The sequence below is a fragment of the Amblyomma mixtum genome, chromosome 10 (assembly GCF_055824585.1).
Source record: "Amblyomma mixtum isolate Tamu chromosome 10, ASM5582458v1, whole genome shotgun sequence".
NCBI lineage: Eukaryota > Metazoa > Arthropoda > Arachnida > Ixodida > Ixodidae > Amblyomma > Amblyomma mixtum.
The window spans coordinates 22,211,514-22,239,153 of NC_143021.1; the positions used below are offsets into that span (position 1 = coordinate 22,211,514).

At 45.3% G+C, this 27,640-nt stretch overlaps 2 protein-coding genes across 2 annotated transcripts in view; one reads left to right on the forward strand and one right to left on the reverse strand.

The window, feature by feature from the left end:
* LOC149325328 (chymotrypsinogen A-like) overlaps positions 1–27,640 on the reverse strand; it is a 421,762-nt gene that overhangs the window by 163,575 nt on the left and 230,547 nt on the right. Inside the window, exon 4 of the mRNA XM_089564235.1 lies at positions 8,850–8,964. Coding sequence (XP_089420361.1) covers positions 8,850–8,964 — 115 coding nt within the window. The remainder of the gene's footprint in view (positions 1–8,849; positions 8,965–27,640) is intronic.
* Positions 18,737–20,050, forward strand: LOC149325332 (uncharacterized). Its single transcript, XM_089563328.1, has 2 exons — positions 18,737–19,591; positions 19,694–20,050. Exons 1-2 carry the CDS (start codon positions 19,094–19,096, stop codon positions 20,048–20,050), a joined length of 855 nt encoding a protein of 284 aa, XP_089419454.1. The 5' UTR covers positions 18,737–19,093.

The window sequence follows — 27,640 nt, forward strand, 5'->3', positions numbered from 1 at the left end:
CTGAAGAAAATTATTGGAAAGCATGTAACCTTGCAGAAAGCCCATGTTGCCTCCACAAAGATGTGATTGGAAAACTTCTTGAGCGCTTTGTCTCCGCACGGCTTCGCATCTATCTGCGATGGCTTAACACTCCTGAAAAACCAGCCGAGTGTTGCGCTAGCAAGACTGTAGCAGGTACGAGCCTACAGTAAGACAAGCACATTTTAACCAGATAACCTTCATGAGAGCTTATAAAGTGAAATGACTACTTAATGTTGCAAATAAATTGTGTTTAATTGCTGAAAAATGTTCTTAGTAATTTTTTTCCTCTTCAATAGGCACTTTAGCTGCTGTCGCCTACTTATGCAACGTGCCATTTTTCTTCTAGTCACATAAACATGATTACAAATGCATAATAAGAAACAAAATTATTATTCATAAAAAAGTGGTAACGTCGTAAGAAAATATTGCCACCTTCAGGTTACGGGACATGTGTCGCACACCCTCTTTGGAAACCAACTGTTTATGTAAGCAGACTGCTAACCAGACGGCAGAGAAGAAAATTTACTTTTACATCACGGTGTTATTGGCTTTACACGCCCGTCCCCTTCTCTCTGACCGATAGATAACCGAGAGGAGTGGGTGTCCCCACCCTGAAAGCGGCGCTGGCATCGAGGCACCCTAGTTCGGCGTGGCTCGGCACGCGCTTGCAGGGGTCCGTTACTTTTGCTCCCGGCAGTGCACTCCAATAGATCATGTTTAACTCATCTCTTTAAAAGCTGCATCAGTCCCGCCAGTCTATGGCGATTGTATATACCGATTGCTATAAATATGGCGATTGTTATAAATGCGAAACAGTGTGGGATGCTCGAGCGCTTTGAACAGCCGTGTGGACCGATATGCAGTCTTGGTTAAATGTCTTATTAAGCGAAATAAATGTTACTAGAATGCTCCGTGTAACGGATCATTGAAAACACAAGTTAATAAGAAAGCTTCTCTACCGCAAGAAGAAACCTTGTGCTAGCATTTCAAGGTCATTCAGTCATTAATAGAATCTTAATAGTTTTGTTATGAGGCTGAAGCGAAAAGCCTTTGGCTTTAATCCTTTTGACCAGGACTGTGGGTCATTCCGTGCTAGGTCAAAGCCCGCGCTTCGTCACCTCGTCTCATCAAGAGCGTTAGACCCACGGACGTCAGGTCTAACGCCCACGGACCCACGGAAGATACGCGCTAGCAAGGCGGAATTAGGGGAGTCAGCATTGTGCAGCGTGCCCGAGTGGCACACTTCCTTGCATACACTTCATCACAGCATCAAGCTTTTGGAGGCAGCGCTTGTGCGGAAGCGGGGTTACATGCTCCAAGCAAGGTGAGCTCAACTATTTTATTTGAAAGAAGAGGTGGCCAAGTGTTTGACCGTCGTCTCACGTGTAGTAGGTGATCCCAAGTGCCGCTGGGTACCCAGCAGTGATGCAACGGATAAACGATATCCTGTTGCTAGGCTTATAAGGTCCGAAATCCAATCTTCTGTCCCTGTGGCGTGAAAACTCATTGTCATCATCACTTTGCCATGGGTTGCTTGCTAATTTCTTGTGTGATGCCCACTGCAGGTTGGCGCAGACGTCGCAGTGGAGTTTGTGCTCAGCAAGAGTGGGTTTGCGGCAGAAGTCGGTGCCATATTTTGTGAATTCGCATGGCGTTAGAATCACAACAGGGGCGGGAGCATTATAAAAACGCCGTCATATGCTGAGGGCGAGCCGAAAGGCAGCGGCAACCAATTAAGCTTACTCCATGGGACGACATTGGCAGGGAAATGTTGGAGTAAGCACTGTGTCAGTGGCTCTCTCTCTTGCCCAGTCTTTTGCACATTTTCTTTGTTTTAGTCATTCACCAAACTAGCCTTGCAGTCCGCTCTTTTGTAAGCAGAGGCCGATGAAGGTGCGGACAGTTGCGTAAAGGCTAGATTTGGAAGATAAGTGAGGGCGCTAAGTTTTTCAGGTTTCCGGATAATGTCGCAACCGCGGTCTTCTCAATGCTGTCTCTCCTCCTCTTTTATTTATTTATTTATTTCATACTGCAGCTCACGATACACATCCAAGCAGAACAAATACATATTAAATATTACACATACAAGGGCAACAAGTAAAATAAAAATAAAAAAATAAAAAGGGCATGCAGGATGACTATGCGCTGACATTTAACGTGTCAGAGAATTCCACTCGCTGATGGTACGCGGGAAAAAGTGAACCCGGATGATGGTGACGTGTGATGCGTGTAGCTAAAAAGAAATAAATAGGGTGCAAGATCAAGCGCCAATTTGTTATTTATGAGTAAGGAAAGAAATTCTCGTGGAATATTATTTCTTTTGCCTCAATAGGTTGGATACGGTTAGATTTCATTAGCTAAGACAGAGAATCAATAGGTGAAAATTTAGAATAAATACATATTACGCCTTTTCTTTGATTTTTCTTTAGCTTTCTGTTGCTGCTGCCCTGCCCACTGTGTATAACAAATGCTTTGTCGTACGTTTATTCTTTCCAAGACGATCTTTTAAAATGTGGTGACAAAGAATCAAATCCAGGCCCAGATATGAAAGAAAAGGAAATGCTGCAGCAGCTACTCTTGGGCCAAAGCACCCTGGCGTCGTCTGTGAACGACATTCTGGCCAAACAGGGTTCTTTTGAAGAAGAGATAGATAGCTTGACAGATAGGATTAAAAGTCTTGAAAATGAGGTAGCAACGATCAATACTTTAAAAACGGAATTGCAGGACCTGAAGTCGACTGTAACTAAAATGGAAGGCACCATTTCATACCTGTTAAATAAAACAGACGACCTGGAAAACAGGAGCCGTAGGAACAACCTACTTATTTTCGGAATAAATAACACCAATAAAAGAAGAGAATGAAGAATCAGAAGCAGAGCTTAGGGAGAAAGTAACAAAGGAAATTTTTTACGAGAAGTTAGGAGTGGCAATAAACAGTATAGAAAGGAGCCACAGAATAGGTATGAAATAAACAAATAATCGCCCTGTCATCATAAAATTGAGTGACTACCGAGAAAAGGCTTCAATAATGAAGGCATGCCCGAAGTTGAAAGGCGCAGATTTTTCGGTTAGTGAAGACTTCTCAAAAAGAATTCGTGACGCCAGAAAAAGTTATGGGAAAGCGCATCTCGTGAAATGAGCAATGATGCCAAGGTTAAACTGGTGTTTGACAAGCTTAACATTGACGGTAACATGTTCGGATGGGATAATGCAAGAAACACTCGGTATAAAATCCCGAGGAATCAAAAGTGACACCAACAAGGGAACAGTCCGGTTTTCAAAATTCTTAACATAAACTGTCGCAGCGTCGTAAACAAAGCTGCAGAACTTGAAGACATGCTGTTCTCACATGACGCGGACGTTGCCATGCTTACCGAGACTTGGCTAAGCAATGAAATATTTGACAGTGAATTTGTACCTAAAGATTATAAGGTTTTTCGTAGTGACCGTGACAGAAGAGGTGGAGGAGTGGAAATTTTAATGAAATCATCATTGCAACTTTTCAGGATTTCTGATGCTCAAGGCATTGAAGCCATATTTTGCAAAACATACATCAACAGGGTTCGCTTTGTTCTTGGTGTTTTTTACAGGCCTCCTAAGTCTTCTGTTGCGGTCTTGGAAAACTTAAGAGCATATTTACAATGCCATGTAAAAAGAGACGATAGACTAATACTGGCTGGTGATTTCAACTTGCCTAATATTGACTGGCACACCTTTTCATCATACTCTGCCCATAATGCTGATACTGTAATGCTCGACATTGTGTTCACATTTGACCTGCTGCAAGTAGTAAATAATTTCACAAGAACGCAAGGACCCGCGGGATCTATTCTAGATCTATTTTTTGTCAGTGGTGCCATCCGCAACTTCGTAGCCTGTGAAGTCACATACGGAATATCCGATCACAAAGCTGTGCTGCTGAGCTTGTCAAATGTGTACCCAGATCGTCAAACTAGCGTGCAATTTTTTCCCAATTTTTCGCGTGCGGAAGACGAATCTATTCTGGACATGCTTGATTCATGTTATGACAATTTTAGGAATAGCACTGATAGTGTGAATGACCTATGGCTTACTTTTAAAATGATCGTCTCCCATTGTATTGCCTGTTTCTTTCGCAAAATTGCAAAAAAGTCTGTGTACCGCAATCCTTGGATTTCTCGGGAGACGTTACGCTTGCAGCGAAGGCTTAAAAGGTTAAAAAAGAAATCAAGCAGAAATTCATCATTAAAACCAATTGTGGAAGCAAGTTCAGAGGAACTTAAGCAGAAAATAATTTGCGACAAAGAAAAATATTAGGAACGCTCCTGCCTTCGTTCATTAAAACGTCTCCTAAGAGATTCTGGCGCCAAATCACGCCCAAATCTTCTTCCTGGAACGAATTCATAGTAGACGGCAAATGTGTGCGTGATGAGGCTGTTAGTATTCACAGTATTCAGTCAGTATTCACAGAGGACAATGGAATGCTGCCCAACTTTTCTGCAGCACTCCCTGCCATATCTGATGTTGTAATTTCAGAGACTGGTGTTTGTAACTTGCTTTTGAACCTTGATGCCAAAAAATCAGCAGGTCCCGATAACATACCAAAAACTTTTTTAAGCGCTATGCGGAGTGGTGCGTAACGTACTTGACCGTAATATTCAACAGATCTTTACATGACGGTTCTTTACCGGATGACTGGAGGACAGCCGCGATTAAACCTCTGCACAAAACCGGAAAAAAAGCACACATCGAGAATTACCGACCCATATCTCTAACGTCGACATCATTTAAAATTTTAGAACTTATAATTCATAAACATATTTTAGGTTTCTTGGAACAGCACAAAGTACTTACCGATTTTCAGCATGGTTTCAGCTGTGGGTTTTCTACAAGTAGACAGTTAGTTGAAACTGTGCATGACTTTGCTCAGTCGATTAACCAGGGAAAGTAAACAGACGTAATATTCATGGATTTCCGCAAAGCATTCGATAAGGTCTAACATAACAAACTAATTCATAAATGAAGTTACTACATTAAAAACGAGAGGATACTTTCATGGATTACAGCTTATCTCTCGAACAGATGTCAGTTCGTCACTCTAAACAATATTTCTTCTAGCAGTGTCCGGGTTATGTCTGGCGTTCCCCAGGGATCTGTTTTGGGACCACTCTTATTTCTTTTCTTTATTAATGACATTGTGGCAGATCTTTCAGTCCGCGTGAAGCTGTACGCGGATGACTGTATCCATTATCAAACGGTGTCTTCAGTTGACGACCAGGTGCGTCTAAATGATGACCTAGCGAAGGTGGTTGCGTGGTGCAACAAATGGCAGATGTGCATTTTCGAAAAACGTAGCCCGAAACACAAGACACAGGTAATGTGCATTAATTTTGAAAAAAAAAAACCGTCTTCATGAAAATTACAAACAAGAAAATGCTTCTTCATTTTGTGTACGGTACTAACAGCATATCATTATTAGAAGTGACAGAGTATAAATACTTGGGCCTATGGATTACTAACAACCTTTCGTGGTCAAAACACATAGACGCTGTAGTAGCAAACTCAATGCGGAAACTATTTTTCTTGAGGCGCTCCCTAAATTCATGCCCACCTAGTGTTCGTCTATTGGCGTACAATTCCCTCATCGGTCCGTTACTAGAATATGCCGTAATCATTTGGGACCCTTTCACGTTAACAAACATTCAGAAATTAGAGCGAATACAGCATAAAGTAGCTAGATTTGTTTTTAACTCATATGGCCGTGCATCTGTAAGTGAGCTCGTGAGGCTCCCGCGTCGTTGAGCGCAATCGTGTTTGTCGATTAAAGTTTTGCTTCCAGCTTATTAAAGGACATTATAAAGTTGATACTTCTAATTATTTTTCTTACTCCTCAGGTTATAACACGAGGCAAATGCATGCACTAATAATAACCCCTTTGAACGCGCGAAATAACTGCTTTAAATATTCTTTTTTTCCGAGGACAATTACTGATTGCAATAAACTTAATAGCGAGACTGTTAATCAAAATTCTTTACTGCTGTTTGAAAAGTGCCTGTAAATGTTATGAATTTGTGTGTGTTTATATGCTTGTATTTTGTTTTGTCCCACCCTGCTATGATCTGTACAAGATCGCAGTATCTATAAATAACTAAATAAATAAATAAATTCTTTCAATTTTCTTAATATTGGTATTAGTATACGGATCCCACACCACGCATGGATATTCAAGCTTAGGCCTGATTCGTGAGTTAAACGCGAGAAGTTTAACGTGAGGGGAGGGGGGGGGGGGCTTTGGGAAGTTTATTTCTTAAAAAAACATAGTTTGCGAAAGGCGGGCCAACAGATATTTTCCACATGTGAATTCCAGGACAAGTTGCTAGTTCTCCGTCTTACCAACAGGCCCAAGCCTCATCTCTTCTGAAATTTAAAATTCTTTCGCTACCGCGCCATGGGTCTTCGTTCGCATATGATCGATTCAAATCTCCCGCACAAAAAAAGCTCATTTTGGAGCGTCATGGACGTGCTCCGCCATCTAGTTAGCAAGCTCAACAACTTCTCTTTCGATTGCAGCCTTGGTTTCAGTGTTTTGACATGAGCGGGCGCCGTGAAAAATAAAACTTTGAACGGCCGCAGCACCGTCAGCCGGAGAAAATGGCGTCCGCGTCGCCGCCCATGTCGCGCGCTCCTCGAAAGCGAAAGCTGACACCAAGCTCGGCGGCAGGTTTCGGTTTCGTTTTTTGCGACAAAAGCAGCGGTTATTAGTCGGGCAACAATGTACGATTGTCGGATTTCAGTTTGGACAGCGAGACTTCGCCTCGGGCGCCTGGAACGTCAGCGCGTACTTGCATGTAATTCCTGTTTTCGTTCGCTGTGTGTTTTCTGCGGTGCACACGGTTTGTAATTGATGACAGTGGGTTATTTTTGTGCTTCAGGGTCTTCACAACGTATGGCGAAGACAGTTTGCCAAATGCTGAAGGTCGCGTCGCGTTTTTCGACCACGACGAGAGCTAGGTGTCCATAGCGGCACATCGCTGCGGAGCGGCGCTCGGAGATTCACTCGACCTCTCGACTTTTTTTTTGATGCTCTTAACGGCGGAAATGATGAAGACCGAGCGCGGAAACACTAATAAGTATGCATGGATGAAGATTCTGAGCAAGCATACGCTCAGCGTGACGGCTGATGGGAAGACGTGAATCTGTTGGAGGTGCTGATGTTCATTGGAATCATCATATTCATTGTAATTGTTGAAATGCCACGACTATATCGCTACTGAAATACCAGAATAATTTATTCTGGCCCTCTGCCATCAAAAATAATTTCTCAAAATTGGTTTTTCGATTTTTTTGTTTGTTTTCTTGCACGTAACGGACCCGGATGATTCAGTGGCGGCAGCATCTATTGGCAAGACTTGGAAAGTGTCCTGGCTTTTTAACCACATCGATAAAACTTATTTCATCGATCCTGATGTTTTAGAGCTTGCCTAAAATGCCAAATTTTATCAGCTGGCTTTCAGGGAGCAGCTCATTCAAGAAATCTTCGGGTATGATGAGGGAAAAGAAGTCCACGCCCCAGTCCTCCAATAAAATCCATTCAACACCAACCGAAAAAAATGAAAAAAGAAGAAACTGCAAGCTCGGCTATCAGACAACAAAGGAGGAACAAAGATAAAACCTTATGTGAAGCACCTTTCAGTCTACCTCTGCTTCACATCTTCACCCGTGATTGCTCTTCACAGTGGCACCACAGTCATGACCCCTGACTTGACAGGCAATGGAAAGAGCAGTAATTTTTTCTTATAGCTGGAACTGCGAATAATGGCAGCTATAAACAAGTGCAGCAGTTTGCATATACCAGTTTTCCTCTAATCAAGTTCTGGCTTAGTGCAGCCGGTATTTTTGTTTATGCTATATATTTTTTTTGTGTTTGAGCAAATTTCACAAATAAATGCTCATTTACTCTTGCACACACAACTCTTTTGTTTGTTGCATTCAGAAGTGTAACTAATAAGCAAAAATTTCACGTATTGCAATATTTGCTAGGTGTGTTAGTTGACTGCGAATAAAATTTTTTTTAAAGTGCACTCCAAATCGTCCATTTTTCCGCGGTAGCGAAAGTGTTAAAACTGGAAACCTCCTGTAGTGGTGTTTGTGCGAGATGATACCTGTGGTCAAAATTTTTTTTTTGACAGCGCAGGTATCCGCTGTAAAATTTAATTCACTTCTCACAGAAACTCCACAGAAGGTACTGATATATGAATAAACTATGAAAAACATTTTAAGGCGACAGCGTTGAGACTCCATGTCGGAAAAAGTCGCCCGGCGTCAGCATCGGCGCTGGCGAACTTTTGAATCCTCGCAGCCGGAGCAGCCATTGCAACCGGTGGGTCCGGGATTTTGGGTCGCGTGACCTTGTGGCACCATCACAACCAGCTCACCGGATTGTGAGCAAACTGAGCACCCTGGCATATGGCAGTTGTGGTAATGACTGGCCGCTAGCGGTTGCTCGGAAAAAGCAGCCTGGGTCTCACAAGCCTCACCAGTGGCAGCACATGTCATCGCAGGGCGCATCCATTAATCATAGAAACACAGCGCGAGAAGTGGTATCGGGACTCCCAGCGATCTGTCAATGTCAGGTATACCAATTCCGCATATACGTGCATTAACCATTAACGCTGCAGCGTCATGTACGCTTACGCAGGAGCTGAAGTGTACCCTCCAGTTGTTGTTTTTTGTCCTTCCTCTATGCCGGCGCTTTATTTCGAGTGTCAGCTGGTGCCTTGTAGCAGAAAGCGTGAACTCCAGCGAAAGCATAAAGCAGCACGTGCGCAGTAAGCACAACCAGTACTTACCGTTCTTTTGTATCTGCCAGGAAGCTTCGAGAGAAGGAGTACGGACGAGGTCTACTGGCGAGGTAGGAAGACAGATGGAACCGGTGTACATGTCGAAGTCAAGGCAGTTGTCCAACTGTGCGAAAAAAAAAGGCCAAATTAAAATTGTGTGGCCTCACCGGCCAAATATTTGAGCGACTAGCTAACGCCGGTGCTCGGTTTCACCAAGCGTGAACTCGATCTCTTCGCCGCACAAGCTGCCGCGTTTTCGACCAGGCCCCTCATCCCGCCATGCGAAACCCGCCGTAGCCTGCTCCTCTAGCAGGACACAGGGCAAGAAAAAAAATGGAATACAAGAAGCAAAGAGGAGGACAGGACGAAGCGCTCAACTAACAACTTTTTTTTTCGAAAAGAGGCGAACCGGCATTTCAGAGGTGCATATTAGGCCACATTACCAAGGCCAAAGGGCTACAGGGAGCAAGCAAAAAAACACATCGCTGCAAAAAAACCCCAGTCACTGAAGCGAAAGAAGTCATGACCGCACGCAAACTAAAATCTTAGCAGAGTGAAACTCTGAGAAGGGACAAAGCTGCAGCTCAGGTGGCCATGCCAGACCACCTCTCCCACACAGAGGAGCGAATTAGAAGTTTTCTTAGAAGAACAACCTGGAATGCGTCAGTGCCATGAAAACCGACACCCAAAGCAAACTGGATCAGATTTGAAGGTTGATCAATGACAAAATCAAGTTTTTTGATTACGAGTAAGACAAAACAAAGTACATGGATAAATAATTTTTTTAAATGCTAACAAACGCAACGAAATCATGGCAACAATATAAAGACTAAAAACGAAAATGCCCACCACGGAACATGGAAAAGTTAAGAACAGCGATTAACTGGTAGAAAACTTGACTGGTATGCTGACAGTAAAAGGACAAAATCCCAACAAATAACAAAGCAAGAAAAAGGTAAAATATCGGTGATATACTAAAAACTAATATAAGAACTTAGATATGAGTAAAAACAAGCGTTCCAAAAGATGTCAAAATGTACGATTTCGACAGAAAGACCGGTTCTTTTGTGTGTGCCAATGAAATTGAAGGCATGCTCACAGACAGCTCATTAACCCTTTGTATATGCTGACAGCTTCCATAATCTCATGTGCTAGCTCATCAACGTGTCTCCATTCACAGCAGTTTTTGCGAAGTCTAGTAACCAGACTGACTGGAGACGTTTACAATATCTTCAAAACCTATTGCTAGTGCTCATCAAAACCAAAATGGCACGTCCAATTACACGCAGAACAACGAAACAACTGTATGACTTCAATAACGCTGAGGATGAAAGTATTTTAGATCTTCTTGAACAAGAGTACGACAAATTTTCTGCTACGCACAATGACAGCGACATGAGTCCGAATGACTTGTGGTTGTGTTTTAAAAATACAGTGCACAGGTGTATGCACCGGTACGTCCCGCTGAGGAATAAAAAAATCCATAGCCAGAGTCCTAGGATTACAAGTGAAATACTTCATTTAAAGCGCCGTATAAAACGCCTTTCCCACAATATGACGAAAGTCGGACACAGTACTCTGGCAGCATTTCGCAGAGACTTAAGAAACAAAAGAAAGGTATCAAAATTTCAATACTTTAATGTTAAACAGCACAAATTTCTCGTTAATGACCGCCGAAGATTTTGGGCTCATCTAACAGAAAAAAAGACGCCGTAAAAAAACTGACAATAAATGATGTGGACGTTAGTGATAACCAAAAAATAGCGACAACATTTAATGACTATTTCTCTTCCGTGTTTCTGTTGGGTGATGACCAGACAACTGATTTTAGATAAAGCAATCTTCATGTTCCCGACCTTACTGTAAGTGAAGCAGGCATTTTATCCGCTCTTTTTCACCTAAATATAAAGAAATCATCTGGGCCAGATGATATTCCCAATACGTTTCGTTACAAGTAAGCGGAATGGTGCGCCAAATACCTTTTTATTATTTTCAATGCTAGTCTGCGTAAAGGTGAGGACCCCAGTGATTGGAAACTGGCTAAAGTTGTTCCGGTTTTCCCACCTTGGAATCTGGACGCAAAATGCATCGCTTGAAAATGTTATTCGACATCGTCATTAATCACACCAGAATAGACTTTCACACTTATATGCAGTATAACAGAACACGACAAACTCGGCACAAACACGATAAAACAATTGTAGTTCCCAAATGCAGAACCACTGCATACAAGCTGTCGTTCTTTCCAAGAACGATAGCTGATTGGAATGCATTACCTAGCGAACTGGTCACCTTATCGTCAGCCGAAACATTTTTATCGGCAATCAACCCCGGTCGGTCAAGTTAGGGCATTTGGTTCGACTCTAGAGTGTTGCCCTTGTCGCGTGTTGTTTTGTATTTTAATATAATGTGTTTGTTGCTGGTCTATTATTTGAGTTGTTCGGCAGAAATTTTGTTGCCTACGTGCAGGCCTTCTTTTTTTCCTTTTTTTCGTTGTTTGCTGTTGACAAAGCACTATGGAATTGCATCTCCACTACTGCCTTGGCCACCAAAAGGCGGCTGGCAGTAAATAAAATAAATAAATAAAATACATCAATGCCGAGATGGCGCGATTTTTGAAAACTCACATTGTAGCTGTTTTCTCAGTCTCTCGCTTAAACCGCGACAGGTCTGACCGTTGCATTTTATGCCACAAGGCGGATGAATGGAGTAAATAACTGACTGAGAGCACTAAACAAAGGCTGCTGGTGGCAAGCGGTGCAAATTCTTCTCTTAACAATGCAAGAGCGGGGGCTAGTTGGTGCTTCATATTGATCAATTCGCGCTAAAAGGGACATACACACGGGAACACAAACGGACAAAGCGCATACTTTCGACTAGTTTACTTGACGTTTACTTTTTACTTTACTTGCACTTTACTAGTTTACTTGCATTTGTGAAGGCGTGGGCATCGCCAAGGCATATTCAAAACCCTGTGCGAGAGACTGCGCACCGAAGGAGACAGTCCGGTTCTTAAAAGAAAACAACCTTACGCTGCAAGTCTCAGACAAGACTGGTACCTTCGTCGTTCTAAAGAGAGAAGAGCATGAACGTAAAGCTGAAGAGGCTATTCTGAAGAATTTCGTGCTCATCGACTCAGGCAACAGGAGAATGCGAAAAAGCAAGCGAAAAGCGGCAAGCCTCTACGCAAGCCTCAGCCTTGAAAGGCTTGAAAAAGACGTGAGAGGGTGTAAAACCCCGGCGCTGAGACCGTTTTTCACCGTCAAAACCCATAAAGAAGACAGTCCGTTCCGACTCATTGTAGAGGACAAGGGCACCTGGCAACAACAAGTCGCAAGGTATCTTCAGACTCACCTGTCAAAATTACAGGTAGAAGACACGTTCAAGGTTGCAAGCTCGGACGAAATCACCGCAATCCTACGGGAAGGCCCACCAGTAACCTGCCTGTCAGTAGACGTGAAGGACATGTATTACAGCATTTCAAAGTCCGGTGCTCTGACAGCCGTAGAAGAAACAATCGAGAGTTTCGGTGCCACAAAATTCCAGAACATTTGTGGTGCTAGTGTCGAAGGTTTTCTGGAAATGACGTCGACATACCTGGATTCCTTGTTTGTTCACTGGAACGAGAAATGCTACCTGCAACGAGGCGGGATTTGTATAGGTTCATGCTTAGCACCCGTGCTGTCTGACCTATACATGGCTAAAGGGAATAGGAGCTTAAAACCTGCCCTGGAAGACATGGGAATAGTCGCGTGTTTCAGATACGTGGATGATTTTCTGCTATGTTTCCCTGCGGAAAAAGCAGGAGATGTAGACACAGAAGCGATCATAGAGGCCTTCCAGCGCGTCTTCGCCGGACTGGAATTCACGCACGAACTCCCCGAAGCATCACGAATGAGATTCCTGGACCTCGAGATAATGGAAGGTGATCTGCACACTTGTTGGCAATACAAAACTAAAGGAGAAAAAGCCATCCTGCCATACGACTCTGGCCATTCGAAGCTCATCAAAAGATCGACCACATTCTCCTGAATGCTACAGGCTACTAAGAAGTCCTGTGCACACATGGTGCAAAAAAGCCGTGAGGATCAAGTTGCCAGACTGAATGAAAGCGGCTATCCAAAATCTTTATTGACCTCAGTGGCAGAAAAGCTACTAAGAAGGATGACGTTTGAGGCTTCAAAAAAGGAAGAATCATCTCAGGACAAGGTTCGGCCCATCGTTATACCATATATCCACAAGGTGTCGCACGGCCTAAAGAAGATCGCAGGCGAGCACAATATCCCGATAGTATTTTCCTCCCGCAGAAAACTTATCGGAATGTGAGCAAAAACGAACAACATCGACAGACAAAAGCCGCTGTGCGAGATCGCACACGAAGTAAGATTTGTTGAATGCGACAAGGAAGTCATCTATGACGTGCCGCTCCAATGCGGTAAGAGATACATTGGACAAACCGGTAGGTGCATCAACACTAGACTGAGAGAACACGCCAACTCATGCCGCCAGGTAACGCACCCTGGCAATCTGGCTTCCCACTGTCACCATTGCAAATGGAACCCTCATCCCATTGACGCAGCCATCCAAGGCCACGCCAATACCAAACAAGAAGAAGGATGCAAGCCTCACCTGGATGACACCACCATACTTGGTCACGGGAAAACAAAAACTGAACGTGAAATAATTGAAGCCTTCAATATCAGGACTTGTGGAACAGAAAACTGCGTCAGCACACCATCAATAGCTCTCGAAGATAAAGAAATAGACTGGTTAAGGTCACTGGCCAGATTGTAGACAGGAATGTGAAGGTTGCGGTTCATATGCAAAATTGATTATCTGGTGCGTAGATCATTTGTGCCATCCAACTCTCTATAAAAGCGACACGTTTCCGTCAAGTAAACTAGTTGAAAGTATGCGCTTCGTCCGTTTGTGTTTCCGTGTGTATGTTCCTTGTAGCGCGAATTGATCAGTACAAATTCTTCTCTCTCTCTGTTGGGCTTCTTGACACGATTACAGACACAATAACCGCGCTGGGGCACTGAAAATAACCTCAACAGCTCCTTTTCTTCCAATGTTTATCTTTTTATAGAAAGAATGATGCTTGTAAGCCAAAACAACTAATTTCTTTCTGCGCATTTGTATTCCTTCAGTTACGGGTAGTTTAGAATTCAGCATAGCTTCAGGAACCGAGGCCAGAAGCTTAAAAGGTTAGGCTGCTTTTCCAATCTGGCTGTCTTCTCTAAGATACTTTGCGCAGTGCTATGAAAGAGCAGCTTTACAACTCCTAGAACTCAAATTTATTTTAAGGTAGATCATATTGTCACATTGAAATATACCTGAGCTTAAAAGACACGGACTGAAAGAAAGAGACACACACACAAAGCGCTGGACTTACAACTGAAGTTTTATTCGGGAAACACTGCTCTTTATGCACACCAGCAGCTGATAAAAATGGAAGATGGTAACACCCGGATGATAAAAATTGACAACTGTCTCGTCACATGTCCAGTCCTACCTTCCCTTTTGTAAAAATGCCCTTTCCTTTGATAGTAGTGAAAGGGACGTGCTACTCACACATGCAACCCCACTGTCCGCTATGCTCATGGCTTCAATTATTTCACGCGCCGTTTGGTCACGGTTCCTGCTTACTATCTTCGTCTCGTTATAGGAAGGTACACATTTACACTCTTGACAATGAACAACCAAATTCCCATCGCCCTTCCGTTCCATGTTCTTCCGATGTTCACGGAGCCGCTCGTTCAAACATCACCCCGTTTGGCCTACATATGCTTTGCCACATGTAAGCGGCAACCTGTACACCACACCTTCTGCGCATGCGACCGCAGTCGTGGCCTCGTGGCAGAGCGCCCACCTCGGCTTCGGGAGGTGATGGGTTCGACTCCCGCCACCGGCCGGGTACTTACCGGTTTTCTCAAAATGGGTACAAGGTATGGCCCGGCCTGGTGCTCGGCTTACTAGGGCTACATTGCTTGGGAAAGGAGCCTGCGCCTTCAAATCCCGTCACTGTGGGCAGAGAGTCGTGTAGACAAAGCGAAAAAAAAGGGCCACAAATTGGGCTTATGCCGCACGAGGCGGACTTATGGTTGCTTGGCAGGGGAACTTATCACTCATCCGCCAAGGCAACTGTTTGGTCTAAGACCCTTTTCCCAAGCATTTCACCCTAGAAGAGGCGAGCACCAGGCTAGGGGGAATCTTGTACCCATTAAAGAAACCGGTGGGTACCCGACGGCACTGGGGATCGAACCCAGCACGTCCCGAATGCGAGGCGGATGCTCTACCACAAGGCCACGCTTCGGTGCCTAAGAGTGAATGCAATAGTCTAAAATTTATGTTTACGGCTAAGACCCACAAGCCTGGTTGTCCCCTAAGGGTTATCGTATCTGAGTCGGAAACATGGCAAAAGTCAATTGCTGAATTTCTTAAAGGCAAGCTCAACCTACTGAGCATCGATGATCCGTTTTTGGTAAAGGATTCCCAACAGATTATAACTTTTCTGGACAATCACAAAGACAGTCGGTTCATGGCGTGCTCGTTCGATATAAAGGATCTATATTATTCCTTGCCACATCAGGAGTTGCTTCAATGCGTGGCTGATTGCATTGATCAGTTTGGAAGTGTAGCATTCCAAAATGAAACGGGAATGTGCGTGAGCAATTTTCTGGAAATGTTGTCCTTCTATTTGGCTGCCACGTGCGTCACTTGGAATGATGTGTTTTATAGGCAGAAGAAGGGAGTTTGCATCGGGTCGTGTATCGCGCCAGTTCTAAGTAACATTTTCCTTGCCCAATGTGACCGAAAGTTGGCTATCCTGTTGCGAGATCAAAACAAAGTTGCTGGTGTTAAAGTGTTCCGGTTTGTGGATGACTTTTTAGTGGTCTTTAATCACCTTGACGGTATTTACGACTCTGCTGTGCAAGAGCTACTTGCTGTTTTTAGAAAAACCCTTAACCCACTAATAATCACATATGAAGAAATGAACGAAGGCACGATACGCTTCCTCGATATCAAGCTGTCACTGGCGCTTGATGGGACATTTTGGATGTACCAGCCTAGAGGTAACAAAGGTTTGCTTCCGTTCAGCTCTGCACATTCAAAATTAGTGAAGAGGGCAATCGTGAGGTTATGTTTTCAAAATGCGTTGAAGAAATCTTGCCCGGAATTAGTCAAAGAAAGTTTTGAGCAGCAGGTGGTGAGGCTAAAGGAAGCAGGTTATCCGGATCAGGTTTTGGTGTCGGTGGCAAAAAGCATGCTCAAGAAATTTGGCAAAAAGGGTACGGTGCCTAGCAAGGAGGGAGCAAAACAAAAGGAGAAAACGGTGGTGATTCCGTACATTCATGGGGTGTACCATAATCTTAAAAGAATTGCTTCGAAGGTAAAAACTAGGGTCGTTTTTTCAGCCCCGGACAAATTGGAAAACTTATGCAAAATAGTAACGTACCCAGAAAGAAAAGCTAAGGGGTGTAAAAAGAAACACCAAGTCCCCATGGTCGCATGCGCAGAAGGTGTGGTGTACAGGTTGCCGCTTACATGTGGCAAAGCATGTGTAGGCCAAACGGGGCGATGTTTGAACGAGCGGCTCCGTGAACATCGGAAGAACATGGAACGGAAGGGCGATGGGAATTTGGTTGTTCATTGTCAAGAGTGTAAATGTGTACCTTCCTATAACGAGACGAAGATAGTAAGCATGAACCGTGACCAAACGGCGCGTGAAATAATTGAAGCCATGAGCATAGCGGACAGTGGGGTTGCATATGTGAGTAGCACGTCCCTTTCACTACTATGAAAGGAAAGGGCATTTTTACAAAAGGGAAGGTAGGACTGGACATGTGACGAGACAGTTGTCAATTTTTATCATCCGGGTGTTACCATCTTCCATTTTTATCAGCTGCTGGTGTGCATAAAGAGCAGTGTTTCCCGAATAAAAATTCAGTTGTAAGTCCAGCGCTTTGTGTGTGTGTCTCTTTCTTTCAGTCCGTGTCTTTTAAGCGCAGGTATATTTCAATATGGTAAACCAACTCGCCCAAGAAACCACTCTGCATATTGTCACGTAGTGGTGACTGAAGTCCGGCGAACAGGAACACAGCGAGAATGTCTTCGAAACGAAACTCGTTATTCGGGCTGACTTGCGCCCGCAAAGAACTGAATCACTCGGCGGCGGCGTAGCAACAATTGTGCCCGGCGATCGTCGAACAGAATGCCCGCCGCTGTCGGCCGTGCTCTTTTTAAAGCTGATAGCAAATCTTCGAGATAAAGCTTTAGAAGTTACTAGAACATTCTGGCATAAACTAGAGTCGGCTCCGTCCGGATGCGATCCATCGAGATAATTCTAGGCGCGTCTTGCGTCACAAACGAAGCGATAAAGCGGCGTGCCGGCAGCCTTGAAGCATGAACAAATGAACACAACAAACAAACGCTACAAAGAGTCGCGGCATTACTGCCCTCTCAAAGAAGCATCGCCTCGATTCTTTAGAAAATAATGCGGCTATCAACAATCAAAAACGGATTGTGCAAAAATAAACACCGAATGTGGAAACATGGCGTCCTTTAGCGTGCATGGTAGGGCTTTAGGCGTACGACATGGACTAGTTCGTGTCGTACGCCGCGTCGCTGGGATGCAGTCGTTTGGTCAGGGACGGCATCATAGTCCACTTCGCCTAGCCGACGAAGAACCTTGTACGGGCCGAAATAGCGTCGCAAAAGCTTTTCGCTCAATCCTCGGCGGCGAATGGGCGTCCAAACCCAGACTCGGTCTCCTGGCTTGTATTCCGCGTCGCGTCTTCGTAGGTTGTAGCGTGTGGCGTCGGTCCGCTGCTGGTCTTTGATCCTTAATCGGGCAAGTCTTCGGGCTTCTTCTGCGCGTTGTAGGTAGGCGGCGACGTCGACGTTATCTTCCTCGGTAACGTTCGACAGCATGGCGTCCAGCGTGGTCGTGGCCTCTCTGCCATGGACGAGCCCGAAAGGAGTCATCTGGGTGGCCTCCTGCACTGCGGTGTTGTAGGCGAAGACTACGTAAGGCAAGATGACGTCCCAGGTCTTGTGTTCGGCATCGACATACATGGCGAGCATATAGGCGATGGTATTGCTGAGGCGCTCGGTCAGTCCGTTGGTCTGCGGGTGGTATGCAGTTGTTCTCCGGTGGCTGGTTTGGCTGTAATGGAGGATGGCTTGCGTCAGTTCCGCCGTGAATGCTGTTCCTCTGTCAGTGATGGCACATCGGGGGCGCCTTGTCGCAGAAGAATGTTGTCCACGAAAAATTTGGCGACTTCTGCTGTTGTTCCGTTCGGTAGGGCTTTTGCCTCGGCGTAGCGGGTCAGGTAGTCGGTCGCTATAATGATCCACTTATTTCCAGATGTTGATGTCGGGAACGGCCCAAGCAAGTCTATGCCGATCTGCTGAAAGGGCCTTGAGGGGGTTTAATGTGGTTCAGAAATCCTGCTGGTCGGGTTGGAGGGGTCTTTCATCGCTGACAATCTCGGCAGGTTTTCACATAATGTGCGACATCGGCAGACAGTCGGGGCCAGTAATACTTTTCTTGAATGCGGCGAAGGGTACGTGAAAACCCGAGATGTCCAGCTGTCGGCTCGTCATGTGAGGCCTGAAGAATTTCTCCGCGCAGACTTACAGGCACAACAAGGAGGTCGGCGGTTTTGTTCGCTGCAAAGTTCTTCTTCACGAGGACATCGTTCTGTAAACAGAACGAAGACAATCCTCGCTTGAACGAGCCGGGGGGGTGAAGAAACTTTGCCTTCCAAGTATTCGATGAGGCATTTTATGTCGGGGTCCGCGCGTTGCTGTTGTACAAAAGAGCTGGAGCTGTTGGGTCCCAGGAAGGCGTCCTCATCGTCGTCAGGCGGCGGTGGGCTCTGCGGCTCTGCGGCTGTGCCACTGCACGGGCCGCTAATCCGCTTACCTTCGCTATGCAGGTCATTGCTCAAGTCGTCACTTTTGCTCTCCTGCCGATATTGACGATCGGGACACCCGGCTACGCAGCTGACAACCGGACACCATATCAACAAGATGAACTGTGTACCTTGCAACTGGTCGCCACCAACGATACGGAACCCCTGGCAGCGCCACCTCTCGTATGCCGGACCAACGAGGCTGCATCGGCGTCACCATCGTCACCGACAGCATCATAGACGTCATCTATAAAAGAGCGACACCCACCTTCGGCACACTGTGGGCTCTGCGGCTGTGCCACTGCACGGGCCGCTAATCAGCTTACCTTCGCTATGCAGGTGGTTGATTCCCTTTTCGCTAAGAAAACTAGCAACTATTGCCTGGTACAGCTGCCGAGCCCGCAGTGTTGCCTTGAACTTGCTGTTGAATGTGTAAATGTCGTTCGCGCTCTACTACTACTGTCGGGCGACGTTGAAACGAATCCGGGACCACTTAATCTTGATGATATTATGACTGAATTACAAAAGCTGTCTTCCGGACAGTTACAACTTATCACTGAAGTGCAGGGCCGTAAAATTCAACTGGTAGCAACTGATAAATCAATATCTGCCCTAAGCAAACGGATTGCTGACCTCGAAACCCAATGCGAGTGCCTTACCACCCTTCGAGCCGAAGTGGAAACACTTCAAGTAAACGCTGATAGAACGACAGAGCAGCTTTTTGATTTCAACACGCGTCTGGACGATCTCGAGAACCGCTCGAGAAGAGACAACCTGGTATTCTACGGCCTTCCGGACCCAAATGAAGAAGAGTCTTATGACCAATCGCTTGTGTCTCGTCTCTTGTACTTTGTGGTCGTGTGTGTTTGCGCCCTTTTAAAGTTTTCAAATATGAATCAACTTGCCCAAAAAGAAGTGTTTATGACCAATCAGAAAAAAACAATCATTCGACACTGCCTTGACACCCTCAACCTAGTGATAGAACCTAAAGAAATAGAGCGCTCACACCGCCTCGGCCGCCACAGCAATGACCGCAAAAGGCCAATAATAGTGAAGATGTCATCATTAAAAACAAAAGAGATCATACTCTCGAAAGGCACTCAGCTTAAAAACACTGGTTTCAGCATTGGCGAAGATTTTTCTCTACCCGTTCGAAACGCAAGAAAACACCTTGTGGCCTTTGCTAGGACAAAGTCTGCACCCTTTTCCCTCCGTTACAAAACGCTGCACATGGGGCTGAAACGGTATATCTTTGACCAAGCTACGCAGTCAGTCAAAGAAATCCCATAGGAACCTTTTCGCCGTCGGAAAGCGCGCAAGCAGCCGCCGACTAACTGTCAAGTTAATCTTTCCTTTTCTATAATCTACACCAATGCATGCAGTTTCCTTCCAAAGCGCGAAGCCTTGTCTAATCTCCTTTTATCTTCTGGCAGCAACATATTAATCCTAACGGAAACGTGGCTATCAAGCGACGTCAGTGATAATGAAGTTTTAGATGACTTACTGAATTTTACCGTTTATCGAAAAGATCGTCAGGGCAAACGCGGAGGAGGTGTTCTTATTGCTATTAACAACCAAATTTCGTGTTGCCTTGTTAACATAACTTCAGATCTAGAAATATTATGGATAAAATGCAGCGCTTCACCGGAAACCGTTCTGCTTGGCGTGTGCTACAGGGCCCCTAACACCAACCCGTTATTCGCTCCTAAAATAAACGATTCTCTAGATGAAATTACAAAGAAATACCCAACTGCACAAGTTGTTCTCTTTGGAGACTTTAACTTCCCGAGTATAGATTGGCAAAAGGTAGGCCCACTAACAGCAGGTAACTCTGAAGCTAGAGATTTTGTAAATGTTTGTTTAAATTTTAACTTGAGGCAAATGTTGCTTGAACCGACTCGCGTTACGCACGAATCTTCAAACATCCTAGATTTAATACTCACCAACGACCCTGAAAGCTTATCATCAATTACATACCTGCGCGAAGTAAGCGATCATAAGGTTATTCATGCCACGTTCAAGTTTTCCCCCACCTCCCGCCAAACGTTCACGAAAACCATCCGCTTAAACGATAAAGGAAACTACGAAGCAATCAATAGCGAACTAGAAGCTTTTCTGCCTTGTTTTCAATCAGTATTTCATCACCAGACTCTCATTGATAACTGGTCAGTCTTCAAAAACAAGATAAACGAACTATAACACAAATTCATTCCCTGTATCAGCTTCCGTGCAAACCGCCAAAAACCATGGTTCTCACACGATCTTAAAAGATTAGAAAGAAAAAAAAACGACTTTATAATACTGCGAAATGGAATCGAAGTGCCGATGCATGGGAACGCTACTATACAGCTGAAGAAACATATTATGCCGCAGTTCGATCCGCCAAACGTGCCTTTTTTCAAAAACATCTACCAAAAATCCTAACCAATAACCCCAAGAGGTTTTGGGAAATAATAAACCCCCAAGCAGCATGCATCACACCCATTACAAACGCCGCGGGTGAGGAAGCCACTGATGATGAAGGTGCTGAAATATTTAACCGTGCTTTTGCGACCGTCTTCCCAGACGAAACAAACACATCACTACCCCCTCCGGCTACTGTAACACTACCAACAATGCCACCCCTTGACATCACAGTGCAAGGCATAACTAACCATATTGACAGAATAAAACTTTCATCAGCTGCTGGAGTGGACGAAATGAACTCCAAAATACTGAAAAACACCAAACACATTTCAGCCATATACCTTTCATTATTGTATTCGCAATCGCTTTCAGCAGGAATGCTACCGGATGACTGGAAGGTTGGGAGGGTCATTCCGGTCCACAAATCAGGTCTAAAGGACTCTCCACTGAATTACCGCCCCATCTCCTTAACCAGTGCGCCTTGCAAAATCATGGAACATGTCATCTATTCTCATGTCATAAACTTCCTAGATTCTAACAACTATTTTCATTCAGCTCAGCACGGGTTTCGTAGGGGACTCTCCTGCGAGACCCAATTGGCAATCTTCACTTTCGATCTGCATGCTAACCTCGACTGTAACCTACAGACCGATGCATTATTTTTAGATTTCGCGAAGGCTTTTGACAAGGTACCATACCAACGCCTATTACTTAAACTATCCTTTTTAAATTTGCACCCCAATATTCTAGACTGGATTAAAGAATTCCTAGCTAACCGTTCTCAGTTTGTTTCTATTAACAATCATAACTCAAGCACTCTCCCTATAACATCCGGCGTTCCGCAGGGATCTGTGATCGGCCCGCTTTTATTCTTAATATATATTAACGATCTGGCGCCACAAGTATCGTGTAACATTCGCATATTTGCCGACGACTGTGTAATTTATCGTACCGTTACTAACATTTCTGATCAAGTGGCTCTTTAAAATGACCTCAACCGCGTCCATGAATGGTGTGACCTCTGGCTAATGACACTAAACGCTAAAAAATGCAAACTCGTCTCATTTCACCGTCAACGCAACCCCCTTATTTTCTCCTATACAGCTGCCAACACATCTATAGAAAGCGTCCAATCGTTCAAGTACCTCGGTGTAACACTCTGTAGCGATCTTTCTTGGCGAACACACATTACCACAATCATCTCATCTGCTAACAGATCTCTAGGATTCCTAAAACGTCATCTTCGTCATGCACCGCAACACGTAAAACTTCTAGCTTACAAAACCCTTATTAGACCTAAACACGAATACGCCAGTCCCATCTGGAATCCACACCAAATATACCTAACAAATGCTCTCGAATCAGTTCAAAACCGCGCCATTCGCTTCGTTCATTCTGCATATTCATATACGATTAGCGTTTCATCTCTAAAGAATAATTCCGGTCTCGAAAGCCTTGAAACTCGCCGTCGCGTCGCCTGCATGTGTTTGCTCCACAAATTTTTCCATACCAGTCTGAATCAAACACCTTACATTTCTCATCCGACCCGCATATCTCACCGCACTGCAGACCCGTTTCAGATCGCCCGGCCTCTATCGCGCACTGCAACTTTTTCAGGTTCCTTTTTTCCCCGCACCATTGTTGACTGGAATGCCCTCACCGCCGATGTAGCCGCCATCACGTGCCCATCTTCATTCTTATCCGCTGTAACCACTTGTATCATACTGCAATGACATGTATTTATTATTGTTGAATATATTAACCCACCCCTTATGTAATACCCCCTGAAGGGGGTCTTTAAGATGAATAAAGTGAAGTGAAGTGAAGTGCATCTACAGGGGCTCGTGACAGGCAGTCGGCGTCAGAGTGCTTACGTCCGGACTCCAGAAAACGAGACGGGCACGCTGGCGCCAACTGACCTCAGCTACGCTTCCTGCAGATGTCAGAGACTTCGGCTGGCTGCGAGGCAGGCGGGTCCTGCCCACAAGAGACCGCCTTGCGGCGTGGGGCGTGGCGCCCTCCGCCCGATGCCCGCAGTGCGGTCTGCTTCTGCTTGAAACTTTGCAGCACGCAATGTTTGAGTGTGTAGTTGCGCGCACCTTTTGGACATTAGTGTCACGCATGTTTTTAACCCGCCTCGAAGCGCGCACTAGTTCACGCGAACTGTTCACAAATATGCTCTTGTGTGTCGGCATGTTTGTTTTGTGGCGGCAGCGTGGAGTGGCATCCTTAAATGGGCGTCCGCAAAGAACAATGTTCCCAATGTTGCAGCGCCTGCGCACGCGCCTCTTTGAACAAGCATGCATGGACGCTCTGTCAATGAGCGAGGCTGAGTTCTTGCGCAAATGGTCGACATACTTTATCGTCCTGCGCGGCGGTCGAGTATCGGCATTTTTACTGCATTACTGACGTGCTCAGTGCTGCGTCACTGCGCATGTGCTTGACTGATCAGAGAATTAAGTTCATCTGTTTTGTTTTGTATTTTCTATGTTAAAACAGAAAAAATAAACTTCTCTTTTTACGTCCGGACTTGTAAACGACGGTTACATCAAACTCCTGGAGACGCAGGCTCCATCGAGCAAGGCGGCCGGAGGGGTCCTTCAAACTGGCGAGCCAGCACAGTGCGTGGTGATCGCTGACCACCTTGAACGGTTGTCCGTACAGGTAGGGGCGGAATTTCGACGTAGCCTAGATGACGGCAAGGCACTCCTTCTCAGTTGTCGAATAATTAGCTTCGGCTTTGGACAGGGAACGGCTAGCGTACGCGATGACCTTCTCCACTCCGTCAATTTTCTCAACGAGGACAGCGCCTAGGCCCACACTAGTTGCGTCGGTATGAATTTCAGTCTCGGCGTTTTCATCAAAATGCGCAAGGATCGGTGGGGTCTGAAACGGCGCTGAAGTTCCTTGAAGGCTTCTATTAGCGGCGCTTCCCATTTAAATGCACATCTGCCTTTGTCAGGTAGATCAGTGGCTCGGCAATGCGCGAAAAGGTTTTGACGAAACGACGGTAATTCGCGCACAGTCCGAGGAATCTGCGCACAGCTTTCTTATCGGCCGGTTGTGGAAACATTGCGATAGCAGCCGTTTTCTGCGGGTCTGGGCGAACTCCCTCCTTGCTAACCATGTGGCCTATAAACAGCAGCTCTTCATAAGCAAAGTGGCACTTCTCTGCTTTCAAGGTTAGGCCGGACGATTTGATTGCGTTTGGTACTGTTCGGAGCCTTTTCAGGTGCTCTTCAAAGCTCGAGGCGAAGACAACGACGTCGTCTAAATATACCAGACAAATCTGCCACTTCAGGCCTGCCAGCACTGTATCCATTACTCGTTGAAATGTCGCTGGTGCGGAACAGAGACCAAACGGCATTACCTTGAACTCGAAGAGGCCATCTGGAGTGATGAATGCGGTCTTCTCGCGATCTCTTTCATCGACCCCAATTTGCCAGTAGCCGCTCTTGAGGTCCATAGATGAGAAATACCTGGCGTTGCAGAGCCGGTTCAGTGTGTCGTCGATGCGAGGGAGGGGGTGGACGTTCTTCTTTGTGATGTTGTTCAAGCCGCGGTAATCAACGCAGAATCGAAGTGCACCGTCTTTCTTTCTCACTAGAACAACAGGTCAGTAAGGCATGTAGACGGGCTAGTTGGTTATTCATCTTGAAACTTGGGAAAAAACCCACCTAGGCGCAAATGATTTGATGACACAAAAAGAGACGAGGAGACAGCGTACAGGCGCCAACTTCCAACTATTTATTGCTGGAAAAAACACATACATTTATAGTCTCAGGCAAAGCCCACATCTACACACCACGTGCCTTATCGCAGCCCTGACTTATCGCCTAGCACGAACATTATTGCTCAGAAAATCGTACTCCGCCGCATACAACCCAACTGATATGTCACTCACGCACAAGGCTGCCTTTTTCTTTATGTGAAATGCTTCCAATAAAAGCCTCGCCTGCTTGAATTTGCTCTTGCCCAGAATCCTCGCCTTTTCCAGTCAAGGTGCACACTTGCACGTGTTAACGCGGCTCACCAAAGTGGCGTATTTGTCTTTATTATTCGCTGCCTTTTTGTCACGTTCCCCAAGGCGTTTGTTGATGCACCTCCCCGTTTGCCCTATATAGGACATACCACAGGTCAGGGGTATCTCGTACACCATCGCACGTGGTGTGTAGATGTGGGCATTACCTGAGACTATAAATGTATGCGTTTTTTGAGCAATAAATAGTTGGAAGTTGGCGCCTGTCCGTTGTCTCCTCGTCTCTTTTTGTGTCGTGAAATCATTTGCGCCTAGGTGGGTTTTTTCCCAAGTTTCAAGAAGAACAACAGGTGCCACCCAGGGGCTCTTTGAAGGCTGGATAACGTCGTCGCGCAGCATTGCTTCACACTTGGCATGTTCTGTTGTCGTTAGTGGTTGCGTATGGCTTGCCTGTTGCTTTCCAGTGTGGGGGTGAGGGGCATGTCAGGCTTCACTTGGCAGATTTTTTCCCCTCCACTCTTTGCTGGTCAACATGGTGAAATGGGCTGGACATGGCGCATGCTTGCCGACACTTGGCTTGGACTACGGTTCATGTGTTTGCTGTCAGCCTATCGGCGCCCGAGAGAGGAGTGGGTGGCTTGCAGAAATACATGTTTGATAGACAGACTGGTTAAGGTGATTAAACACAACAAACAAACGCTACAAAGACTCGCGGCAATATTTGTTGGATGCCACCAAGCCCATTCTTCCGTTTCACTCTGCCCATTTTTACTTTTTGAAATGAATATAATTCTTGCCGAGTTGCGGAAAAGTGAAATGCTGCAGTGGAGTGCTGCAGAAAATAATGAACTGATAGCACTAAACAAAGTTTCTTAGGGCAGACACCTGTTCGGAAGAAGTAGGGTACCCTTCTAAACTTTGAAAAGTTGTTGAAGCTATGGTGAAGAAGTCGAAACGACATTTAGATCATACTACCACGGATGATCCACGTGAGCAAAACATTAGACAATCCACGTACGCGAGAGAAACACAGGGACAGGCACAACACTAACCAGCACTTTATTGCATTAACAACTACTTTATTCTATTTAACTATGTGTATACACGCGTTGCTTTAAGAATAAAGTAGTTGTTAGTGTTGGGCCTGTTTCTCTCGTGTACGAGGGGGTACCCAAAAGAAACCGGACTTATTTTTGTTTTAACTTATTTGTTCTCATTTTCAGCACAGACCTTCAATATCCTTCAAAGTACTCTCCACTTACAATGATACGTTTGTCGAATCTTTCATTCGATTTTTCAAAACATTGTTTAACTTCATCTTTTGTGATGCTTGACAGTCCCTCCGTCGTTTTTTTCTTCACCTCAGCAACATCAGCGAAACGCTCTCCATTCACCTGTCTTTTCATTCTAGGAAATAAAGAAAGTAGCACGGGGCAAGGTCGGGTGAGTATGAGGGTTGAGGAACAGAGGTCATGCCATTTTTGGTCCGAATTTGTCGTAGAGACAGGGCCGTGTGAGCAGGGGCATTGCCATGGTGGAAAAACCAGTCACACGTCTGCCACAAATCAGGCCACTTCCACCGAACACTGTTGCCCAATCATTTCAAAACATCCAAGCAGAAAGCCTGGTTAACTGTCTGACCCTGCGGAACAAATTCTGAATGGACGATTCCTCTCACGTCGAAAAAACAAATCAGCATTGTTTCGAGGTTTGGTTTCACCTGACGAGCTTTCTTGAGGCGAGGTGAATTTGAAGTTTTCCATTGGCATGGCTGTTGCTTTGATTCAGGATTCAATTCAGGAACGCTTGAGTTGTCCCCATAGCATCGTCCTTGAACGTCTTTCTGAATATTTCAAGAGTTTCCGTTCCACTTTTTCCGAGAAAAAATCAGAATTTCACCGGCGCACGCTGTTCACGAAAATCAGCCATTGCAAAAACGACACGCACACAAAACAGTCGTCACTCTAAAATTCTGCTTAAAGTAGTCTGACCTCCTTCAGCGACGGCATTCGGCTTACTGACTCTCAAATGTTCGTTCTATGCGCTCCTAGCGGCAAAACGCGGTACCACAGAAGCTGTGCCGACTGAAAAAATTAGTCCGGTTTCTTTCGGGTACCCCCTCGTACGTGGTTTGTCGAATGTTTTGCGCACATCGATCATCTGTAGTATTATCATGCACCAACTAGGCCCAATAGGAGTGTTATCGACATTTAAATGGAGAAGGGAAAATGCTTCACTTCACTTTATTCACTTTAAAGACCCCCTTCAGGGGGTATTACATAAGGGGTGGGTTAATATATTCAACAATAATAATTGCATGTCCTTGCAGTACAATACAAGTGGTTACAGCTGATAAGAATGAAGATGAACACGTGATGGCGGCCACATCGGCAGGGAGGGCATTCCGGTCAACAATGGTGCGGGGAAAAAAGGAACCTGAAAAAGTTGCAGTGCGCGATAGAGGCCGGGCGATCTGAAACGGGTGTGCAGTGCGG